This window comes from Taudactylus pleione, unplaced genomic scaffold (assembly GCF_031769625.1).
Source record: "Taudactylus pleione unplaced genomic scaffold, aTauple2 ptg001339l, whole genome shotgun sequence".
NCBI lineage: Eukaryota > Metazoa > Chordata > Amphibia > Anura > Myobatrachidae > Taudactylus > Taudactylus pleione.
In genome coordinates, this window is record NW_028285739.1 from 2813274 (window position 1) to 2830390 (window position 17117).

The following is a 17117-nucleotide window of genomic DNA, read 5'->3' on the forward strand; positions in this document are numbered from 1 at the left end:
TTTCACATGCGCGACCACAGCAGTGAAGGCCTTAAAGGGGTTGCTAAGGAGTGAGAGGTCCAGCCCAGCAGGAAGTACCCCGGCAGCCCAATCCACCCCTGCCTGTGCTAAGAATTCTATATCTTCTGGTGTGCAATTTGCTAATGTCTGTACCTAATGACATTATGGTTATTATTTTATTCTGAGAATTTTCAAGATCAAAGAGACAAATGCAAGTGCATACTCTACCCATGCTGAACCTAATAATATAACTGCTAAATAGCATCAAAGAGGTTCTTTGCATAATAATGGCCATAATTATGGGCCTGCCCACCGCGTCCAGGAGACCTCTATCAGGCAGATCCCTAACACTCCTATGGAACAAATATGGGGCACGGGACCCCCCAGGCCAACCCAGCAGAACCACCCCATGGCATCACACTAGATATTGTCATGATTTGATCAAAGCATTTAAGCCTGCAGCCCTGCATCAAGGGACCCCCATTTTTCTGCAGGTCCCCAACACTAGCATATATGCCCACCTAACAATAATATACTGCAAATCTATGTGTGTGCAGCAAATAAAACAATGGGGATTTTGTCATGATTTGATCAAAGCATTTGATGCTGGGCTGCAGGCTTAAAAGCTTTGATCAAATCACGACAAAATCCCCTTTGATTTATTTGCTGCACACACATATAGATTTGCAGTATATTATTGTTAGCGCCGATAGTAAAAGTTTTTCTGTTTTGTATATATTTATGGCATTAATATTGCCATGCTGCTGGTACCATGTATGATATGGGTAAAACCAAGCACGGGCATATTTCTTTTCTGCTTTGTTTCAAAATTTTGCCTTGTCCTATCATGGCAGCTTTCAATTAAGGCTATAAAAGGCCAAGTTGGGTGTGGCTAACAGCCAGCCCCTGTGTAGATGTGTTCCTCTGTATCTAGGAGGTGAGTACATTTAACTGCAATGTAATGATGTGCTGGGCATGTATGCTAGTGTTAGGGACCTGCAGAAAAATGGGATCCCTTGATGCTGGGCTGCAGGCTTAAATGCTTTGATCAAATCATGACAAAATCCCCTATGGTTTATTTGCTGCACACACATACAGATTTGCAGTATATTATTGTTAGCGCCGATAATAAAAGTTTTTCTGTTTTGTATACATTTATGGCATTAATATTGCCATGGTGCTGGTCTCACACAGAAGGAGATGGAAAACCGGTGACCATCGCGAAGCCCATCTGAAGCACAGATGCGTCAGGGTGGGTGCCCTGTGGACCCTATGGACTTCGTAGAAAGAAAGCTAACAAAGGTAAGTTCTTACCATATCTCTCATTTTTTACTTCATGGTCCATAGGAGGTCCACAGGGTGACCTTGGGGATGTCCCAAAGCAGTACCCTCAAGGGTGGGGACGCTCCTCTGCAGATAGGAGAATCCGCCGCCCGAAGGATGCATCCTGTGAGGCAAAGGTATCAAATGCATAATACCGTAAAAAGGTCGGGACAGAAGACCACGTGGCCACCTTACAAAGCTGAACAGCCGAGGTGCCATGGCGAGCTGCCCACGAAGGACGCACAGACCGAGTAGAATGAGCGGTAACAGAGGGTGGCACTGGAAGACCCTCATGAGTGTAAGCCTCAGAGCTTGCCATGTAAAGCCACTTAGTCAAAGTTTGCTTATTTGCCGGCTTCCCTTCTTGAGGAATCCAGAGAGGACAAACAAGGAGTCTGACTTTCGAAGGGAACTAGTACGGTCCACATAAATCCTGAGGGCACATACCACATCCAATTAGGCCTCACCTGCTGAGAGGTCTGAGGAATTAAAGGCCGGCACAATAATTTCCCCATTAATGTGGAAACTAGAGACCACCTTAGGAAAGAAACCAGGCTGAGTCTGAAGCACTGCCCTTTTCTGGTGAAAAAACAGAAATGGGGTACGACCAGAGAGAGCCCCCAAAACAGACACTCTTCTGGCAGAAGCAATAACCAGAAGAAAAACGGTCTTAGCAGTAAGCCATTTGAGGACCATCGAGTCCAGGGGTTAAATGGAGGGCCTTAAGGACAACTGCCAAATCCCAAGGCGCAACAGGAGAGACAAAGGGAGGCTGAATGCGAAGGACCCCATGAAGGAAAGTGCGGATATCAGAAAGAGGAGCAATCCATCGCTGGAACCACACTGAAAGGGCAGAGACATGCACCTTCAGGGAAGGGGGAGACCAAGGTCCAAACTGGCCTGAAATAAAGCCAAAACTCTGGATACCCTAAACACTTGGGGGTCGTAACCTCTGGTACGACACCATTCAAAGTAGGTATGCCACACTCTGTGGTAATCCTAGCAGGTTTCCACACCCTGAGCATAGTGTTACCCACAGAGCCAGAAAAATCCATGGACCCTAGGAAGGATATCTCAAGAACCACGCTGTCAAAGACAGACGGCCCAGGTCCGGGTAAAGGCAAGGACCTTGAGACAACAGGTCCGGACGTTGAGGCAACAGCAACGGAGTGTCGATGGAGAGACTCTGAAGATCTGAGTACCAGTGACGTCTGGGCCACGCTGCAGCCACCAGCAGGGCGGTGCCACCTCCTTGTTTGAACTTCCGAAGTACTCGAGGAAGGAGGGAAATGGGAGGAAACAGGTACACAAACCGGAAGGTCCACTTGACCGACAGAGCGTCTACCAAGAGAGCCTTGGCGTCTCTTGTCCTGGACTCGTACAGAGGCAGTTTGTGAATTTGTCGAGAGGCCATAAGGTTCATGTTCGAAAGGCCCCACTTGTCCACTAGGAGCTGAAACACCTCTTGGCGGAGAGTCCATTCCCCGGGATGCACGTCGTGACGGCTGAGGAAGTCCGCTTCCCAATTGAGAACTCCTGAAATGAACACTGCCGATATGGCTGGTAGATGGCCTTCCGCCCATATCAGGATGTGTGATACTTCTGACATAGCTGACGGACTTCGAGTTCCTCCCTGATGGTTTATGTAAGCCACTGTCATGGTGTTGTCTGACTGAACTTGCACAGGGTTTCCATGAAGTATGAGTCTTGCTTGTTGTAGGGCCCAGTCTTGCTTGTTGTAGGGCTCTAAAGACTGCCCAAAGTTCCAATATGTTGATTGGTAGAGCAGACTCTTCTGGTGTCCACCTCCCCTGAAAAGTGTGTGGACCCGTCACTGCGCCCCAACCCCGGAGACTGGCGTCCGTTGTCAGAAGGACCCAGTCCGGAATCTAAAAGGGGCTCCCCTTGGTGAGGTGGACCGACTGCAGCCTCCAAGTCAGAGCTAGACGCACCTCCGGAGAAAGTACCATCGTTTGTGTCCTTATCCGATGTGGTAATCCATCCCTCCGGGAGAGGATCAATTTCTGCAGAGGCCGGGAATGAAACTGGGCATATTCCACCATGTTGAATGCCAACACCATGTATCCCAGTAACTGCATGGCTGAGTGTATGTACACTCGGCGCTGTGGAGGCATCTGCGCACTCGCGTCTGCACTACAAGCACTATGTCTGCTGTCAGAAAAATCCTCTGCTGTTGGGAATCCAACAGAGCTCTCAGATGGAGCATCCTTAGAGATGGGATCAGGGAGGACTTCTTCCAATTGATCAACCATCTGTGTTTCTGTAGGACAGATATTGTCAGCTGTAGGTGAAGTACCTCTGGAGACCCTGCCAACAGCAAGAGATCGTCCAGGTACGGTACAAGGCGGACCCCCTGGAGCTGCAAATGGGCTGCCATTAACGCCATAACTTTTGTAAACCCCCGAGGTGCAGTAGAAAATCCAAACAGCAAACCTGAGAAAACGTTGGTGAGCCGAAACAATCGGAATATGCAGGTATGCATCCTGAATATCCAGAGACACCATAAAATTCCCAGGTTCCATAGCTAGTATAATGGAAAGTAGTTTCCACAGTGAACCAAAGTACCCTGAAGAACTAGTTCAGGGACTTGAGATTGAGAAAAGGTCGGTGGGATCCATTCGGTTTTTGAACCAGAAAAAGGCTGGAATAATAACCCGTTCCCCTCTGGGATAACGGGATCAGTACAATGACCCCAGCCTGGAGCATGGATTGGACTGCCTTTTGAATGGCCAAGCCCTGTACTTGATGGACAGGAGGCCTGTGCAAAAGAACTGATAGGGAGGCCGTCTGCGGACAGAGACAACGTACCGAGACCACTTCTCTCACCCAGGTGCCTGTGGTAGTCTGACACCAGCACTGGGCGACTTGAAGAAGTCGGCCTCCTACCCTGGGACGTCTCGCACTCCAGGCTTGCTTCTTAGGCTTGGTAGATTTCTTGGTGGAAGATGGCCTAGGAAAGAACTGGGTTCTGGCCTTACCTGGGGCCTGATAGGTCCGAAAGAGCGAAGTCCGAGACCCCAAGGGAGCAGATGGCAGACAAGCCGACTTAGCTGCTGCCAGTGTATCCACAATTTTGTCCAAATCCGGGCCGAACAGGACCTTACTATTATAAGGTAAACATTCAAAGCCCTTCTTGGAGTCCGCATCTGCCCTCAAAGAACGAAGCCACAGGGAGCGGCAAGCTGCAATAGCCGCCGTGGAGATCCCGGCACTCAATAAGCTGACTTCTAAGGTCGCTTCATTTAAGTAGCCGAATCTCGCAAGTTGCCCACAAGATTCAACTGCTCCTTTGTCGCATCTGAAGACAAGGACCCCTCCAGGGTGTTTGCCCAACATTCCATAGCCCGAACCACTCAGCAGTTAGCCATAGCTGATCTGCATGCGGCACCTGAAAGGGAATAAATGGACTTCAGGCAAACCTCCATCTTCCTATCAGTAGTATCCTTCAGGGACGATGTGGAAGGCATAGGGAGTCGCGCTTTTAACCAAGCGTGTAACGTGGGACTCCACTACTGATAAAGTTTCCCATTTAGAGAAATAGTCCTCAGCAAATGGATAAGCATGGGCCAGGCGCTTCTGCGGCTGGCAACGCTTCCCAGGATTTTCCCATGTCACCTCCAGATGGTCCACCAGATGGTCGGACAAAGGAAAAATAGCTGCGGCCGCCTTTACAGGCTTAAAAAGAGCATGTCTGGACTTAGGTGCTGGAGGATCGACCTCCTCTATGACGAAGGCCGCACGGACAGCTTGCATCAGACCCGGGATATACAGTACATCTTAAGCTGGGTACACACGTAAAGATTATCTGTCCAACCATCCAACTAGTTGATTGGTTGGAATAAAAATCTGGTAACGTATGGGAGCAACTGATGATCAGCAATTTGCTCTTAAATGCCAGAAAACAGATGAAAATGGTCGTCAGACAAGTTTTTTAAAAGTTTGATCTAAACAATTTGTTCAAACAGCAGTTTTTGTCCATTGTCCGGCATTTGGGAGCAAATTGGCGATTGTCATTTGCTTTCATACCTTACCAGATTTTCATTCCAACCAATCAACTAGTTGGATGGTTGGACAGAAAATCTTTGTGTGTATGCACCTTTAGACTTGGACTCTCACGTATGGAAGAGTCGTAGTCAGAATCATCCGGGATCGCCCCATCCTCAGATGACACCACGGTATCATCATAGAGTAGATTGGGACGGCAAAAAACTTTTAGCTGCTCTGCCCCGAGGGGCCTCCTCCTGTCGCACTTCTGCAACATTTTGCAATGCAGTGGGAACTGTATTAACCCACTGGGGAGATAGGACCTGTAAGGGTGCAGCTGCCTGAAGTAGGCTCTGAGAGGGAATAAGCTGCTGCTGTGTGAATCGCAGAGGGAAAAACACAGGAGGGGCAGCTAAATGTCCCTCAATGGCCGTAAGTGTTTGTGCAAAGCATGCTCACGGAGGCTCCTGCAGGGTGACAGGGACCGTAGAGGGACCTGGGGGAGCATAATCCTTCCAGTACCATGTCTCCCACCCCTAAAGTCACTGTACATTTTTTACAGGACAGCTGGGCGGGAGTCAAATTAGGTATATCACTCTCACTGCCAGACATAGTGAAGATAGCAATATAATGTATGTGACCCCCTGCACAGAATTAAGACTGTGAGGGTGTACCCCGACAACACCTGTGTTAGGGCTCAGAGAGAGAGAACAGGTACAGGGAAAGTAAAATGGCTGACAGTAACAAAGTGAAACTCAGACAGCGCTAGCTTACAGTCACATACAATGCAGAATAAAAATATCTGCACTAAATCACCCTTTACTGGTCAACTACGCAGGCTAGCGTCTGGTAGGACAAAAGTGCTACATACACTGACCACCGTCCAGGAGGAGAGGTATGTAGGGGGACCCGGACTAAGCACCACCTGCTTTCTGCGACACTCATCCAGTAAGATGGCCGCCAGAGATCACTGAGGGGGCCGAGCTGCAGGAGGGAAGCTGCCACAACCCAGCCCGACAGCGGTGGAAAGACGCAGTGTGCAGTGGGAAGGAGCCGGCTGTTAGACAAGGAAGGCTGCCTCCCCAGGCCAGCGTTTAACCCCTGGGAGGCTGGAGCGTTCCCCAGAACTCCAGCCTAAAGTCTCAGGCGGCTTAGTGGGGACGCAGGACTCAGTGCCTTGCCCCACTTGCTGTCATCCCCAGGGAGTCCCCCGTCCTGGGGGAAAAGACTGCGACTCGGCGCACACCACCGCAGTGACACGCCGCTTACATACGTCCCTGTACCGTCCGGCCGCAGTCCAGGGATCCTCCGGGGTCCCTACTAGCCAAGACCCCAGAGGCCCGCCGAGATCCCCGGATCAGTACTAGCGTCTCTGCGCCGGCGGGATGACAGAGCGACAGCGGGGACGTCCCCTGGAGTGTCCTTGCTGTCACTATGTAGAATCAAACTTCTTTTAAAATAAAAAATCTTCGGGGGGGGGTTAAACCCACCCCTGGGCGTCACTGACCGACGCTAGATATCTATATAATAAGCGGGAAAGTGTACAGCCTGAGTTTTGTACCTACTATAGCTATGTTTGAAGTTTGTCAGAGCCATGGAGGTCTCCAGTACCTAAATCTGCACTGACCTGAAGACACAGGCTGATATGCACCAGTGGGGGGTAGGCAGAGCTCCATTGGAAGAGCAGTGAGTTTAAGAATCAACTGTCACACTGCACTGAGTTACTAATTTTGCCATGGTCTCCGATGTTGGTCTGCAGAGATTTCTGCCCGGCAATGATTTCTGCTCTGTACTGATTTCTGAAACCACAGTGATTTGTGAAGCTATACTGATTTTGGTCCTGTAAGTCACTCTGCTATACCCCATTCCAAACAGTCAGAATATGACTGCACTGTCATTTACTCCTAAATTACATTGTTATCCATGTCTAAATGACTTCTATGTTCCTTGTTCAAAGCGTTACTCCTTTTGTATACCACATTAATTGTTAATACTGTACCTTAGTGTTGAGGTAACAGTGTCTGAATACTCTATATAAATGGATAAAACCATGTTAACAAACAGTGGGGTCCTTTTTAGAACCAATAGAATGGAATGTAGTTTCAATCCCAGCGCTCAGAATTTCGACGGCAGCATGCCAACTGCCGCCATCCTGACGGTAAGTAGTAGGGTTAGGCTCTAGGGGGAGGGTTAGACACTAGAGGGGGAGGTTCCATTTTGGCTGTGGGGGGGCTAGGTTTAGGCTGCAGGGGGGGTAGGGTTAGGTTTAGAATACTTACCAACAGGTGTCGGTATCCTAAACCTGTTGGGATGCTGGCGTCAGGATCCCGTACCCATCCCAATAGAATGACGAGGATAATATAAAAAATGGAATACATAAGGGATGCCGGTGGTCAGAATCCCAACAGGGTTAGAATACTGACACTGTGCCTGAACCTCCCCAGAGCTTGAACCTAACACCCCTCCCCCCTGGTGGCTAAACCTAACCTCCCCCTCACCGCACACTAACCCTCCCCCCAGTACTTACTTTCTGGATCCCGACGGTCGGAATGCCAGCGCCGGTATTCTAACTAGTGTCAGGATTCTGGTATCTGCATTCTGACCACCGGAATCCTAGCAGTCAGGATTTTGACCGCATCCCATAAAAAATGAAGATGCACTTCAAGGTCCATTCTTCAAACTGGGCAACACCGGATATCCCAGCTAGTATAAGTACTGTACCTTTTTTACATCAGCTGTAACATTAAAACCACCTGTCTAATATTGTGTAAGTCGCTTTTATGTCACCAAAACTCCTCTAGCCCGTCAAGGCATGGACTCCACAAGACTTCTGAAGGTGTCCTGTGGTATCTGGTTAGTAGCATACCCTTTAAGTCCTGTAAGTTGTGAAGTGGCGCCTCCATGGCTCACCTTTTTTTCCAGCACGTCCCACAGACCTAGGGAATCTGTTGAAGTTAACATTTTAAACTTTTTGTCATGTTCCTCCAACCATTCCTAAACAATTTTTGCTGTGTAGCAGGGTGCATTATCCTGCTGAAAGAGGCCACTGCCATAAGGGAATACCATTGCCATAAAGGTGTGTACTTGGTCTGCAATAATGTTTAGGTAGGTGGTATGTGTCAAAGGAACATCCACATGAATACCAGGACACAAGATTTACCAGCAGAACATTGCCCAAAACATCATACTGCATCCACCAGATCTGTTCCCCTTGTAGGCACTTTCGACAGTGGATAGGGTTCAGCTTGAGCACTCTGAATATTCTGCGACTACATAGGTCCATACGCAGCCAGCTATGATGCACTGTCTTCTGACACATCATATCCAGCATTAACTTTTTCAGTAATTTGTGCTACAGTAGCTCTTCTGTGGGATTGGAACAGATGGGCTAGCCTACACTCACTATGCGCATCAATAAGACTTGGGCACCCATGACCCTGTTACTGGTTGTCCTTCTTTGGACCACTTTTGGTAGGTACTAACCACTGTATACCAGGAACAAACCTTAAGTCCTTTAGCCATCACAATTTGGTCCTTGTCTAAGTTGCTCAGATCTTTATGCTGACTGTTCACTTATTCCCTAATAATCCTCACTCCTTGACAGGTGCCATTGTAATGAGATAATCAATGTTATTCACTTCACTGGTTTTAATATTATGGCTGAGAGGTGTACTTATTTTTTAGGTCTGAAAAGGGGACCTCATCCACAGAAGTCCCTAGACTGGGACCACTGTGACACTTACCTACAATATTCCTGTAGAAGGTGTTCTGTTGGGTCCTTGCTAAGTAAGAACAGTGTTCGGCTTAGTAACTTACCTCACCTGGCACTGCCTCAGAGCAGTTTGCTGAGACATAGACCGAGCCAGTTTGGGTTTGCTCCTCAGCAGTACACCAAGTATATGGCCAAACATACACACAGAGATCCCCCGGCAAGGACACACTCTAGTAATATGACTTCAGCATCTGGTATTGTGTCACCTGCAGACTGACATCAAATTTGTCAGCTCACATCTTCAGTCTACTGTTGTAGGACCCCTTGGGATTAGTGTTTATCACAATCTGTACAAGAATCTGTTGAATAGTATAGTCTGTGTGTACACAGAGCGATGCTGATAGGCTCCATCTTTCCCGCATTCCGGGTTTACAATGGGCTCAATCCACTGGAGGCCTACAGATTTTCATATGTCATTGTCTTTCTTTCCCAACTGGCATGAGAATATTTGGTAAAAGACAAACTCAATTGCTTACTTCTTTAACCACTTTGCTGATTTGTTTCCGCTTCTTACGCGGCATTACCATTGTGATAGCAGGGATCTAAGGTAGAATTTTTATGCTGTGGCTTCATTGGGTATTGCATTAATTTCACAATGAGTGTCTAATCTGTTGTGGGTTGGCAGAACACCTACAGGAGGACCTCAAATTTGTCATCCCACATTCTCAGTCTTATCCTGGACGATTCCATATCAACCAGATAATCGTGGCTCCTTGTTTACCTGAGGTGGGCCAGCAGTATCCTCGGTTGTCCTTATGGTCTTTGAATGTTGTGTGTGCTCTGCGGACCTATGTTGACAGGACCCTGGTCTTCTGTCTCACGGATACGTGGTTTGTGTAATAGGATGTCAACAGGCGGGGTTGGTCCACTTCAAATCAAGCCATAGTTACTTGAATCTAGGTAGTCATCTGCCAGGCATACACCTTCGCAAACCTGCCTGTTCCAGACTCAGTGATGGCTTACTTGGCCAGATTGGTGGAGCCTTTAGGTGGCTCTGTGCGATTTCCTCAGCGGAGCAACTTTTGCAGGACTGCGATGTGAGCACATACTTTCATTGAGTGTTCCCTCAATTGGTGGATAGCTTTGGGACATCCCCAGTGTCTCCCCATGGATGAAAGCTAAAATGGGATTTTGGTTTTAACCTGATAATTCCTTTTCTCTGAATCCATGGGGGACGCAGGACTACCTCCTTTACACTCCCAGCCTGGGGTTGTTGTTCTGGGGTGCGGCATTACAGGCCTACTAACTTCCTTTGGCGTGTGTGTGCCTGGTTCTCCTCTTTCTTTCCTACCTTCTGTTCTTTGGGATTTGTTAGTAGTAATTGGCTGGCTGGGGCAGGGGGTGAGGGTATAGGGGAGAGCCTGTGCTGTCAGAACTTAACTGGTAATGGCCAGACTCCTCCAGCACCAGCTATAGCCCCTAGTGTTTTCCAGTGTTTCCTATGGAATCAGAGAAAAGGATTTATCAGGTCAGAACCAAAATCCTATTGCTCCTATTGAATGTAGAGTCCTTATTTAGTATTTGAATGCAGCATTTAAAAACTGTGTGACACTTGCTTATATGGGATCATATTCAACTGGTCATCAGCCAGTTGATTCTGAAAAAGGTAAGGCTGAAAAACAAAGCAACTTTTAAAAGGCGACTCTTTAATGCTTAAATAAGAAAAACATTAGGAAAGTAAAAGGTAACAATGGCCATATTTTTTGTAATTTTTTTTTTTTTTATCTAAATTATCCATTAACAATTGGATCTATTTTGCAAATATGTGGTCCGATTGCTTTTGACTTGTGGTATATAAAATGTACCTATTGTTTTCAAGTAATATGCAATCATTCCATTAATACCGAAGTACTGATCTTAAAAGTTGTCAAATAAAATCAAGCGAAGGAGCATAGAAAAACAATAAAACTGTAACATGAAAATGACAAAACTGTTTAACTTTACACAATAATATAAACTTGTTTAGTATTAACATTAAAGCTGAACTTTTCATACAAAATCAGTAAAATCTGTATATAAAACAACTTCTGTGTCTTCAGTTTGCTCATCATGGATTCACACCAGAAAGAGAGATGATGGTGAAAGTAAGCACAGCTTCCTCTTTCTGTAGGTTCCTTATAGTGTGCGCATTACCTGGAGGTTAAAAATAAAGTTTACACTACTAAAAACTTGTACCTTGCGATTATCTTATTAGCTAGAAATATGAAAATCTAGGGTTACATTAAAGCAGACTTGAACCCAATTTAACTTTTCTATTCTAGATATAAACACACCTCTGCCCCACCATCAATGATGGATTTTACTTCTGGCAGCCACCCAATCAGCGTTAATCAAAATACTGGAATTAGCTGATACAATATAGAATATAACTTCTCTAGGGTGTCAGTGAGGTGGACTTTCTCATACATTCGACTCGTTAATTTGGACAGGTGTGTCCTCTATAATATAATTATAGTTATAGTAATATAGTTAATCTGATACATCCTTTAAAACTATGCAATAGTAATTTAAATTGACTGAATTCTAGAGACCAATAAAAAGGGGACAAAAGGGGCCTACACGTATTTACAAAATAAAATACCTTTACAAACAATGACAAAAATATAATGAAAATCTCTAAAATCCTATTTGTTATTACTAAGATGCTTCTAAGACAAACACAGGCCCTCATTCAGAGCCGTACGCTCTGAGCAGAGCGCACGCTCTGAATGAGGGCCGGGCTCCATTTTCATGGAGCGTCCTCCTGGACGCTCGTATAGCTGTGGGTCACCACCCACAGGCTATACGAGCGTGCATTTTGATGGCCGCGATGGTCGTGACCATCGCGACCATCGAAATTGCGAGCCGGAGCCTGCGGTTGAGGTTTTCAACCGCAAGCTCCGGAGTGATTTTGGCTCTATCAGAGCCAAAATCACTCCCACCGACATCACTAGTGATGTCAGTGGGCCGGCTTCTGACGGGAGGCGTTCCCGTGGGAACGCCCCCGTCAGGGAGGCACGCCCCCGGCACGCCCACCAAAGGGGGCGTGCTGTCAATCAACATTGACAGCACGCCCCCTTTGATCGGACACAACGAGCGAAGGAAAGTCCTTCGCTCGTCGTGTCTGGCGCATGCGCACGACGGAGCTCCCTCCGTCGTGCACATGCTCTGTGCAGACCATCGACCCACTTGCGAGCGGACAGCCGCTCGCGAGTGGGTCTGAATCAGGCCCACAGTTCCATATGCAATACTTTCAGTTCACCAAATTTAGGAGCAGGGAGAGGAGTGCACTGTTAAGAGATATAAGAAGCAAGGAATTGGTCTTTGCGGAGTATGTGGAACCTAACTGAAAAATGCCAGGGTGGTTGCTACCTAACAAGGTATGCAATCGGGAAGCCGGCTGACATTATACCCACAGCCGGCTTCCCGGCTGTCATATCCCGGCGAGGGTGATATGATGTAGATGTAGACGTCGGTCATTTTACAGACGCCGGGAGACCGATCAAAGTGATGCCGGGCGCCGCTGCGGACAGCAGCGCGGGGGGAGTAGGGTTAGGTTTAGGGCTCCCGGGGGGGGACTTAGGGTTAGGCACCCCCCGGAAGGTTAGGCTAGGGGGAGGAAGGGTTAGGGTTAGGCACCCCCGGGGGGGACTTAGGGTTAGGCACCTCCCCGAAGGACTTCGGTTTAGGCGGCGGGGGGGGTTAGGTTTAGGCACTTAGAGGGGGGATTAGGGTTAGGCACTGGGGGGAAGGTTAGGGTTAGGCACCCATAAGGAGGGTTAGGTTAGTTCATACTTACCTGGGGACGATCAGCATTTTCAGCCGTGTTGGCCTGCCGCTGTCGGGATTTGAACCGCCGGACACAAGTCTCTGTTTTGCTAAATAAATGAGGTTCTCTACTGGTTAATCAGTATTGACATGCATTTATTGTGGGGATATATGCTCATATAAGCAGATGCTGCTGGTCAAAATAACACAATAATAATGCTGCAATGTGGTAATCACAATAAAAACACTATTGATGGTACGCACACACAATGAAATAATGGTGCAGTCAAGGCAATGGCAGTAAATCGTCTCTTAAGTGTTTGAAGATGTTCAGTCACTGGTGTGGAATTGACAGGTGGCGTCCCAAACTGTATTGGTCCTATTCGGTAGCTTCCTATTCAAAAGAAAGTCTTTTATGCTAGCACTTATGATAAGAGTCACAAGTGCACAGTACCTGGTAAGTGGGGACTTCTGATAGCTGTCCATCTGGAGTAATACAGGCTTCCCGCCAGGGACGCAGCAAACGGCTCACCTGGTCCTGGTGGTCCGCTGGGCGTCGCCCTGAAGCGGAGGTCTGTGGTTGGTGCAGCAGGGTTGGCGGTGTTCCCGGCTATGGTTCACCGCGTAATTGCTGTGCCTTCCTCTCCTACGTGTCGGCTGCTGTCAGGTGGTCTCCAAATGTTTCCAAATATTGCAGCGCTGTATGGTCCGGCTTCTTTGAACTTCCGGATAGAGCGCACTCTAGTGTCTGGTAGGGTCACGTGATGAGTAGGTGTGGGGTAACCATGCAATAGTGTTATACCGGTTCTCAGTCTGTAGTCCCGACGCGTTTCGGCCCTTAGACCATCCTCTGGGGGTGTGGTATCATGTCGAGTGATCTTTCCTTTATTTTTAGGAACTTGTTTCTTGTGATTGGTTCATAGTTTCCTGCTGGAGGGTGTAGGATTACATAAGGTGTCTCACAATCGCCATTTTGTTGTAGTTTATTCAGTGTGGACCAGGTTAATTGGCCATTTTGGAATGGGTTCCATTATATGGACATTAAAACAGATGTGAACCTATTTCCAATGTTCATTCTATTTATGTTATTGTTCCAGTACATAATAAACCGTATGGTAGACATTTAATTTCATAAATGATGGTGATTTTGCATATGTACTCTGTGTATCTTTCAATTCCTTATATGTCAAGGATGGAGATTTTGTTGCGTGATGATTTGGTATCTATACTATATTCATCTTTAAATTCTTTGTCTGTCAAGGATGGAATGTTTGCTGTGGGTAAATCAGGGGCTTTACACTGGGTGATGCTATGTTGTGGATGTGGGGTAGAGATCAAATATTGCAGACTATAGATCTGACCTCGTTATCTAGATTTAGGCCTTTTGGGGCCAGGATCTCTAATTCTGTCATACATCTTAACTCTTCTTTATTTATTAATAAAGTGTAGTCTCCTCCCTTCCAGTTATGTTTTACTCTTTTTATGCCGTATAATTCTGTTGATTGATGCATCTTTTTGTAATGAATAGCAAGGGGGTGATCTTCTGATCCTTTTTGTATGTTCCGTATATGTTCGCAAATACGCGTTTTTAAGGGTCTTATGGTTCTTCCCACATATAATTTGGGACACAGGCATTTTATTACGTAGATTACCCCTTTCGTATTGCATGTCATGTTGTTTTTGATGATGAATTCTTTGTTGTTGCTGGGTGATATTATGGACGTGGTGGGTTGTGTGCTTCTATGTCCTGTTGTTTGACAGGCTTTACAGCTTCCACAGTGGTAGAAACCGCTTGTTTCTGTACCTGATGTTAATAAGGTGGTCTGTTTCATGGTTTTCATCGGAAGCTACCGAATAGGACCAATACAGGTTGGGACGCCACCTGTCAATTCCACACCAGTGTCTTAACATCTTCAAACACTTTTAAGAGACAATTTACTACCATTGCCTTTACTGCACCATTATTTCATTGTGTGTGCGTATCAATAGTGTTTTTATTGTGATTACCACATTGTAGCATTATTATTGTGTTATTTTGACCAGCGGTATCTGCTTATATGAGCATATATCCCCACAATAAATGCATGTCAATACTGATTAACCAGTAGAGAACCTCAATTATTTAGCAAAACACAAGACAGTATCAATACACCACAAGGGGGAGCGCAATAGTTACCCTTACCAATACTTAACATTTAACTAGCACCTTCTAGAAGAGAATAGCTAGAATCTGATTGGTTGCTATGGGCAACATCTCTTCTAAAACTCACTTCTAAAAACTCTCACTTTAGTAGATTTACCCTCAGCAATATAGTTTTGTCAATCCCAGTTGTTTTATTTCTGTAAATAAGATGCACATTTTGGTAGAAAAAAAAGTGGACTAGCAGAATCCTCTGCGCGCTGGGACTTGGCTTGCCAAGAAGGACTATATGCAGCGACTGGAGCCACAGCATATGAGGACACACCAGTCTACTGTGTACAGACCATTTACCTGGTGGAATGAAAAATATATCTCCAGTTTTCAAGGTGTAAAATGACTTGTGAAGAGTTAGTTTCACCAGACCATTGGCAACATAATAAGTCTAAAAAAAAAAAAAGGAAACTTTTATTAAAAAACAACTATAAATGAATAAAAAAATGACAGTAGTTCAGATAATTTTTCATCGCTAATAAACTAGGACAGAATATTCTAAATATTCAAGGCAATAGCAGTATCTGTTGAAAACAGCACAACAAAGGTCTTAAATAAAACAGGTAATTTTTAAGATGTCTGAAAACAAACAATATATAAAAAAAGGACTATTTTATTTGGGACACTGCAACCATGGGGTATACAGGTGGCTGTAGGAGCCTACAAAAAAAATTGTAAGTTTTAAGGAGACCTCAGATTATGGCATGTACATTACCTCTCCTCCTTCCAATGATACAGTAATCGCCACAGATCTTTTCGCCCTTTTTTGTTGTATTGTATTTCCTTTTGCACCATTTTTTAAAAATGTTATAGATTTTTCACTTAAATCAGCAATATACTGTGAGATTATGGCAAGATTCTCTATGGTTATGTGCAGGTATTTGGTTTGATAGCTTGTTCATTGTACTTGCGTGGTTATTCACACTCATTATGTTTTATGTGAGCCATTGTTGGCCATATATACGTATATGCTGTGCTGAGTTTCTTTCAATAAAAGATTAGAAAAATTTGTTTTGGAGCGCTCCTGTGGACTGCTGCCTGTTACACACTCTAGGGGTATCCCCTATACTTTAAAATACAGAGGAGCAAATATACAGTAGTTCAGTGAGAAACCACTTACACAAAATATCAGGTAAGTGACCGCTGCACCACCAGGGACATTAGGCCGACATTCTATCATGTCGACATGCCATCCATGTAGCCATGATGATCATCGAGATGGTCACTGTCGACCTAAAATACCACACCTGTTTATCATTTCTTCTTGGCCATCCTCAGTAACTCTTATACTCCCCAAATGAAAGTGAGATATGCGGATTGAAAAGACCACGAGTCGCAATGAAGACTCGGGCTCAAGATCAGAAGTTCTTCTTTCAGTTATTTAAATATTGACTTTACTTGGAATTATTCCAAAAAAGCCACAAAGAAAGGTCCAGGGATTAAAACTAATTTACCTCCAGATAAGCAAATCCACCAAACGAGACATCTGGATGACTGATTGCATTGCAAGAACACAGTGCCGGTGATCACATTTGCTTCACATATTGGAAAATGAATTCAGGTGCGAAGGCTGTTTCTATATAGTATTATGTGATGTAATTTTCTACATATTTTTGTATTTTATTGGATGATAATAATAAACTTGCTACTCTTGTTTTTCCATTCCATCTCTTTTCTTTGAATTTTTTTGTGAGGACTATGATTAAGCTGAATACTTGAAGCACAGAAAGAAGTTTTTGAATATACTGTAGGCTGTAGGAATCTGTTCACTTATGAATTTATCACTGAAATTCTTGTCTTTCCCCCGCTGTAATCCCAATTTTGGAGTCAGTTATACTCAGTCCCAATCCAGAGGGAAAAGTGTGATGCAAATAAACAGGGAGAGAACAAATAAGATGACTTTGACCTTCAACAAAAAAATTAGGCAAACACATGGTGGGCTCTTCCTGGCAACCAGCACTATGGAAGTGTGGTTTCATTCTTTGTCTTGATTGCACAAATTGAGTCATTGCCCCATAGCATTACTGAATGGTCCTCCTCCCCTTCTCACTCCAGTAGTCAAACTATAAGATTTAATTT

General features: G+C 45.5%; 1 protein-coding gene across 5 annotated transcripts in view; it reads right to left on the reverse strand.

The window, feature by feature from the left end:
* Positions 1-10743: 10743 nt before the first annotated feature.
* The window catches only part of CENPC (centromere protein C), a 250358-nt gene continuing 243984 nt past the window's right edge, over positions 10744-17117 (reverse strand). For all 5 annotated transcript variants that reach the window (XM_088463308.1, XM_088463309.1, XM_088463307.1 and 2 more), the window contains 2 exons: positions 15339-15429; positions 10744-11233 (listed from right to left, as the gene is read on the reverse strand). In XM_088463308.1, the coding sequence (XP_088319434.1) occupies positions 11148-11233; positions 15339-15429 (177 nt within the window). In that variant the 3' untranslated portion in view covers positions 10744-11147. The remainder of the gene's footprint in view (positions 11234-15338; positions 15430-17117) is intronic.